This window comes from Engraulis encrasicolus, chromosome 21, assembly GCF_034702125.1.
Source record: "Engraulis encrasicolus isolate BLACKSEA-1 chromosome 21, IST_EnEncr_1.0, whole genome shotgun sequence".
NCBI lineage: Eukaryota > Metazoa > Chordata > Actinopteri > Clupeiformes > Engraulidae > Engraulis > Engraulis encrasicolus.
In genome coordinates, this window is record NC_085877.1 from 3,210,745 (window position 1) to 3,218,765 (window position 8,021).

The 8,021-nt window shown below is 38.8% G+C and overlaps 1 protein-coding gene across 1 annotated transcript; it reads left to right on the top strand.

The window, feature by feature from the left end:
• The first annotated feature begins 2,813 nt into the window (after positions 1–2,813).
• Positions 2,814–7,667, top strand: LOC134437675 (sex hormone-binding globulin-like). Its single transcript, XM_063187175.1, has 8 exons — positions 2,814–3,607; positions 4,079–4,176; positions 4,261–4,450; positions 4,845–5,006; positions 5,743–5,902; positions 6,332–6,474; positions 6,899–7,124; positions 7,451–7,667. The coding sequence occupies exons 1-8, from the start codon at positions 3,503–3,505 to the stop codon at positions 7,591–7,593; spliced, it is 1,227 nt and encodes a 408-aa protein (XP_063043245.1). The 5' UTR covers positions 2,814–3,502; the 3' UTR covers positions 7,594–7,667.
• Positions 7,668–8,021: the final 354 nt, after the last annotated feature.

Below are 8,021 nucleotides of genomic sequence, written 5' to 3' on the forward strand. Positions count from 1 at the left end.
GAAACAAGTTAGATCGGACAGAGAACAGATTTTGGCTTTTCCGTTTTCCCTTCTTGTCAATGTCTGTTATGAGACTGTTAGCATAAGATCTAACTTTCTGTGACTGCTTTGGAGAGATATAACCCACTGAAGTTCTAGTGATTGAAAATCACACGTTTTCATTTGTTCTGACCTCATGGCGGGCCAAATGTTTGCCATGCCCGTGCCAGATTTCACCCGTGGGCATTTGTTTGGAGACCAAGGGTCTACCGGTCTATAGTGTCAAAGGTGACATAAGGTCGAGGAGAATCAGAGCCAAGACTTTGATAGCAGTATTACTTCTAAGATCAGTCGTTATTTTGGTCAGAGCAGTTTCAGTTTTACTCTGAAGTGACCAAGATTGGAATCTTTCTAGAATGTCTTTGTCAGTTAATTTGTTTAGTTGTGTAAATATGACTTTTTCTAGAATTTTGCTCAGGAATGGAAGGTTGGAAAAAGTTCTGTAATTATTAATGGTATTTTGGTCTTGGTTAGGTTTTGAGTGGTTAGGTAAGGAGTGGTTGATTAATGCTGTCTTGAAAGAACTATGTAAAATGCCTGTGAGAATAGAGCTGTTAGTAATGTCAACATTGGCTGATAGCCAAAAATGTTTTTCAGTAGAAAAGTGGTAATGTGGTCAAAGCTGCAGGTTGACAGCTTGTTTCCCCTGAGTTTCCTAGTTTTTTGACTCGTGAAAAATGTCCATTTACAAATGTGCTCACAGTATGCTCACGCACAGTAGGGTGGCACACTTCATGTGGCATCAATATTAACCCATTTTGTCCTAAGCCCTTTTTGGGATAGGGTGCCATCTGCCTATTAAATCATAAATATCTCAGCCTCCGAAGCACATACAAATGTGAAATGAGTTACATTGAAAAGCTAGGACCCTCGTTTTGCCTTAGAATGTCTTCATCCAGCTCTAACTTACCCACATTTTTAATAAAACAGCTCAAATCTCAAAAACCTGAAGGCAGCGTATATGTCTCTCCAGGACACATATGGACCAGACCCTGAAATCCACCTGCAAGAATTTCACATCATTCTTGCTGGTGGATTCTTGCAGGTGGATTTCAGGGTCTGGTTCAACAGGAAATCAAATACCTTGAAGAACAATGTCCATGTTCGATGATGTTCCTTCTCACTGTACGAGGTTCAGCACATCCTTTTTACCCCCCACACGCTTCAAGAGATAGGGATTCATATCAACAAATGGATAATTAACATGGTTTTAAGCATTTAAGACCAGTGAATCTTTTGGAGTCAATTGAGGGTATATTTAAGATGCAAGGAAGATGGTTATGGTTAGGGTAAACATTAAAGGAATACTACACTTACATATTTTTATTGAATCTCCTCTATATGTATTGATAAAAGGGTAAAAATGTCCAAAACAGCAAACCTGCATAATATCCTTATCCACCCGTTTTTTTTTTTACATTTTTCCACTTAAAATTGGTAATATCAATCGTAGCTCGTAAAAAATCGGTCAGTAATTGCACGTTCATGCTTGGATGTCACCATCAAAAGAAGAAAGCAACAGCACCAATATTTGTCCAGTTATCGACAAAAACATGGTTGCAGGCTGTAGACTGTGACACTATAGACCTTACTGGAAGCCACTGAAAAAGCAATATACACTATGATGTCTTAATGTCTTTACTGTCAATAATCACTCTGAATATATTTGATTTAGAAAACATCCACAAAATACAACACAGACTTACAGTACTTTTATGAAATGTTGGCATAAAATGATGCTTGGAATGATTGTTTTTTAAAAAGTAGTCATATCCTAAATTGTGAGGAGGCACTGTGCAGCACATTCTGATTGCCATAAATCCCTTTGATGAAACTGTCCTCTGCATGAAACCACCTCTACAGTAAACATGTCAACAGGTAAACAGCCAGAGGAGTGGGCAGGAACTCATAGGGATCAGCGAAGGGTTAGATGTCATGTTTGAGAACACCACAACCACAGAGGAGAGTTGTGTCCTCTCCTCACCCACATGGGCGTTATCTGATTGGAACCCGTGACGGTGACGCACTCCCTTCAACCCTCAGCTGCAGCGGCTGCCCACTTTGACTTAACACTGCTGCTGCTATCAAAGTCTCGGCTCTGATTCTCCTCGACCTTAGTGCCGCCTTTGACACTAGAAATCCCTCTGGTTAAATTGTCCTCTGCATGAAACCCACCACTAAAGTAAACTGAACAGGTAAACAGTCAGGAGTTGGCAGGGACTCATAGGGATTGACGAAGGGTTAGATATCATGTTTGAGAATAACACAATCACAGAGGAGGGTTGCGTCTTTACCTATTGACATGTTTACTAAGTTCAAGGTCAAGTTCAAGAAGTTTATTGTCATTGTCATTGAAGGCAACGAAATTGTGGGTGGAGCAACAACACTGCGTAGTTTCAAGTATAGGCTAGAAATAAAAGTAGTACTGTAGTCAAAAGTGCTTGAATCCCCGCCACCTCCCTTATAAATTCATAACGAATATTATAAAGTATAATGATACATTAATAGTAATAATAAGTAGTAAAATGAGTTCAAATAAATTCATAAAGTAGATTAATCAATTTTTTTTGTGACCAATTTTTTATTTATTCAACAACATCAAAATAAATGAAACAACAGATGTACAACATAATCAACACAAAGCCCCCCCCCCCTACCTCCCCTCAGATCCCACACAAGCCCTACCAACCCCCCCCCCCAACCCTCCCCCCCACCACACACACACACACAAACACACACACACACACACACACACACACACACACATCAAAGAAACAACATGTAAAGTAGATTAATCAATTAATGAGATTTTATTTTTTACTAGAATTTTGCTCAGGAATGGAAGGCTGGGAAAAGTTCTGTAATTATTAATGTTTTGGTCTAGGTTGGAAATAGGTCTAATTATTGAATATGTTTTGATTCAGGTTAGGTTTTTTCAAGAGTGGTTGACTAATGCTGTCTTGAAAGAACTATGAAAAATGCCTTTGAGAATGGAGCTGTTAGTAATGTCAACATTGGCTGATAGCCAAAAATTATTAGGCATATCATTCAGAGTATTATCATTAACATCTATAGAATGAAAGAACATGAGTGGTGAGCTTAAGCAACTCTTGGCAAACAATCAAATACATTATGTATTATGTGGGAATACATCAAAATGTTTTTTTGAAATGTAAACAAACTCTGCCCCTATTACAATGACCAGGATCTCAGAATAGGCTGAAGAAAAAAACAATTTCTCAGGTACTGACAAGTCGAGGATAGTATGAGCATTACAACAGCATGTTGAAATTGGCTGAAGTTATCTTTTAAGCAACTCTTGGCAAACAACCAAAAACCGGTTGTTTTTTGGCATGACCATATTTGTTCCCTCTGATCAGACAGGGGACAATATATTAGGTAGGGGCCATTGAGTGGTCTGATTCAAGCTCGTTTGTGGTTCTACACCTCAAGACAACACAAGATGGATCTCAGCTGTGTGGTGCTATGCATGTTGCACTTAGTGCTGATGCTGGGTGTTTCACCAGGAAGGCTCGCAGTAGATGCAGTGGCAGTGCCCAAGAAGAGGGTATATTTCATTTTCATTCATAATACTGTGTGATTTGTGGAAAATATAACAACAATTAGATAACTGTAAAAGGATTATTTCTTGTCAATATAATTCAGGCTGTCCAAGCACATTGGGCATATGATTCAAAAGAAATAAGTCACAAGTTTTTGGAATGGCTCATAATTGTGGTAGCCTGCTCAGTAAATGAAAGGATGCTTTAAAAAAAACATTTGTGTGATACTTTCTGAGTTGTTATTGTTGCAAGTTACCAGTCTGAGCCCACACAAGGAAATGAATGCCTCTAATTTAATATAGATAATGCTGTGTTTTGTTTAAACATGATGACACACTGTGAATCATTATTCATTTAGTGATGTGACAAAGTGTTTTCTGATGGTAGACCGTTATGGTATTATTAGTAGATTTTGGAGCATGGAATTGTTTAATAGGGCTGCCTTGAACTTACGTAGCTGTGTGCTTGTGCGATAGGGAAAGGCTGACGGTGGAGGAGTCATCAATCTCGGCAACAGAGAACATACCTGGGAGCCCCACATGAACGTCACAGCCAACTTTGGTGAAGTCGACGGGTCAGTGTGTTATGCTTTCCCATGTTAAATTCAATGCTAGATTGTTTTTTTACTCAATGAAACTCTTTTCTCCTCCTTGGTCAGTATTATGTCCTATTTCTCATTCCGGACCTTCGATCCGGAGGGCGTGTTCTACTACGTACACTCCAATGAGGGGGAGGACTGGTTCATGCTCTCATTGCGAGGAGGCGTCCCAGAGATTCAGTATGGCCAATTAAGGATGAAGGTCACTTTGACAGGTGGCCCAAAACTTAACGATGGCGTCTGGCACAAAGTAAGCAAGTCATCTGAGTTCAATATATGTATCTCTAATCATGTGACAGTGTTTTTTAAACATATTTTGGGAAAAATCATCAAACTGACTCAGTTTTGTAATTCTCTCACACACAGTAGGTACATTTTGCAGTAATTTCACTCCTGGATTTAACACTCTTCTAGTAGGTCGCTAGTTGAAGTTTAACACTGTTACAGATAATATTTGGTCTCACTCGTGAAAAATTGTAACTTTACTCTTTGGTCAGTGTAAGATTTAAATTTTAAAAGAGTTAATTCTACCACTGTGAAAATATTAAGAGCTGTGGATTTGAAATTACACTGGCCACCTGCAGAATTTTACCCTGGCTTTTGACTCCACTGAAATATTTTTGACGGTATGCTTGTGCTGTCAGCTGGAAATCTACAGTGAGGAGGAGTTTTTGAGGCAGAAGGTGGACGGCAAGCCGGAGCTGAGGGTGAGGATGTTCCATGACCAGCCCGACCCCGGCATGGTTGGAGCCCTCCACCTGGCGCTCGGCGGAATCCTCATCGACCCCGACAGGCTTCCCATCAAGGTGCGCCCTGCCCTGCTCTGCTCTCACACTCACAGGTCACCTGAGTTACCACACAACCTCACAAGGGATGAGATGACAAAAAAAATGGGACAGATTTATTTAGATTATTTTTTCATTTTTAAATTAAACTATTTTTTTAATAAATTATGTTATATGTTCATTGTTTTGGGGCTGAAAGAGTGAAAGAGAATGACAGGAAATGTGTGGGTGAGAGAGATGGGGAGGGAGCGGGAAATTACCTGAGGTCAGTCTTGAACCGGATTCCCAGGGTTTGGTACAGCGCCTTAGTCCACTGAGCCTTAACATCTTTAGTTTCTGACACAACTTGGTACCTACTGTGCTGACAACATTGAACCTACTGTTGTAGGGTAGAGTCTTGGTCTTAATTTGAACAGCCAGTAGTGGGAGCTACATGTACAGGTAATGCACCTTAGAGGGATGATGTGTGGCTTTTGATTAATATCTACTAAATAACAAATTCATATTTACTAGTATGACTAAAATACAGTAAGTTTTTCAGCTAAAAAAAAATATTTCTGGAAATTGAAAATGGCGGACATGGATCCAACTTTTAATGTCTGAAAAATGAGTCATAATGAATACTTAGAATTTGATGGTGGTGGTTAAGTATTTGTGAGAAAGGTCAAGTTTGTGAACGGGCAGCATGAATTCTGGAAAGAAACTGCTAAAATTATTACACAGTGCACCTTTAAGTCGTTCCTTCTTTGTTTCATAGATCAACCCTATGATGGATGCTTGCATTCGACATGGGCGCTGGCTGAGCCTCATCGCTCAATGGGACATCACTCCAAAGAAAAAGGAGATCCCCTGCTTCAATGACATTAAACCTGGAAGTTTCTTCTCCGGTGGTGGACTCGTCATCTTCAATACCTCTGGTGAGATGATACGATTCATGAGGCATTGGAGAAGATGAATTGTGTCATGGCAATCATTCCAGCAAATAGCGTTAAGGATAGCACTTACATATTAATTATGACATAAATACATAATAATACCATAATAAACTACTGAATATTAAAATAACAGTATTTGTCTTTGGGACTATCTCTATTGTTAATATACACAGCGTACTATTTTGCTGTAATTGGTATAGTACTTATTCTACATTATAATAGTATCTATAGGCCTACCATAATATTCTAATTGGTATAAATGCTATCATAGGGCCTATATTAGAGTATATTACAATATAAACAGCATAGTATGTTTTTGGGATGGTATTTTAGCAAAACAATTATTTAAAGCAAGATACATGTCGATTTTTATTGAATAACAACTTCAAAAACTTGTAATGTTCTTCACAGCCCTCCCTGATTTTGATTCAGACCAGAAAATGGTCATAAGTGTCCATCCATCTTCACACAAATGGAGTGGCACTATTCTGTCCATGTGGTCCCCCCACACACACTTAAGACTCATAAGTGTGGGTGCAGACGCTGAGGCGCAGGTACTTCCTAAGACACACACATCATAGCCTATTATTGGTTGCCAACTTTTTTTATGTTGTCTATTTGGGTTGTTGGCATTTAGTTGTAAATTAAATGATTTGTGAAATAACTTTCTTTTATTGATTATAATAGGCCTATAACAATTTTTTTTAAACCAATGTGTCTGTAATCTAAGAACTTGTGAACTATTTCATGATAGTATTACAGTTGAATAATGCTTTGTTTGTTTTTTTTTAACCAATATGATACTGCATTCCATAAGAACGTGGGACTGGACCCTCATATTTTTCTCATATTTGATTTTTCATTTAAATCGTATTGCTACAAGAAAATATATTCTCTGGAATCTGGATCATATTATAGAACAAGGACTGTAGCCCATACAGGTTGTGTATAGCCTAATTGCATCCATTTGTGTTTCAGAAGCTATTTTATCGAGTACATTCAGGGGCCAACGCCACAGAAGATTACTTCGATAAGGACATCAAGAGCTTTCAGCTGACCATCGAAAAAGACAGCATCACCTTTGAAGCACATCAACAATCTGGTATCATTCTGCAATCCAAGACCATCCTTGCACCACGATGCAGTCATGGCATTGTGGAGCAGTGGGAAGAGGGAATGCTTCTTGGTTTTGGTGGACTACTAGGTATGTTCATTCTTTCATTTTCAAATATAATTTCATGGGGCTGCATACCCAGGGCCGCTGACAGCTTTGACTGGGCCCCGGACAAAATCATCTGAAAAAGTGAAGTGATCTGAAACATTGATTTGAAAAACAGGTTTTAAGTAAACTGTAAATCATGGGAAGATTTCCATTAGGAGATCGGGTCTGCAATATAAGAGCAACTGTGTTACAGTTGGAAACAGGAAGTAACATTAGGCAACGTGATATCACATGGACATGATTGGTAAACCAACATTTTCGTTGACACACAATTATGAGACTCTAACATACTGTCCTTGTTTTTGCAGGAGAGGGTGGTGAATACGATGCCCCTGATTCTGCATACATGGAGGGCTTTTTGGACTCGATTTATATCCAAGGACAAAAATGGGATTTGGACCAATCATTGTTCAAGGATGAGACGGTGTCTACACATAGCTGCCCTATTTGAATGCATATTTGAAAGCATTAATGTACACTACTCTGTATGAATGTATTGTTTTAAAAATAAATCTGAATATTTTATTTAATTTCCTCTGTTTACTTCTTTACCAAAAAGAATATACGTAAGTTAACTGTAAGATCATTTCAAATACACAACATTTCATTGCAAACATAAATTCAGTAATTTCTGATAATGAACATTCAATAGAAATAGAACATCCCTAGAGAGAGAGAGAGAGAGAGAGAGAGAGAGAGAGAGAGAGAGAGAGAGAAAGAGAGCGAGAGAGAAAGAGAGAGGGAGAGGAGGGGGGAGAAGGGATAAGCAAAATAGTCAGTCAGTCAGTCAATTGAACAGCCTGTTGGATATTCAGTATCTTGTTGTGAAATGGTTCACAATTGTGCAGCTGAGGGTTGAAGGGAGTGCGTCACCGTCAC

Coding starts and splice junctions, on each gene's coding strand:
- LOC134437675 (XM_063187175.1), top strand. CDS start 3,503: ATGGATCTCAGCTGTGTGGTGCTATGCATGTTGCACTTAGTGCTGATG. Junction 4,177..4,260: donor AACTTTGGTGAAGTCGACGG/GTCAGTGTGTTA, acceptor CTCCTTGGTCAG/TATTATGTCCTATTTCTCAT. Junction 5,903..6,331: donor CGTCATCTTCAATACCTCTG/GTGAGATGATAC, acceptor TGTTCTTCACAG/CCCTCCCTGATTTTGATTCA.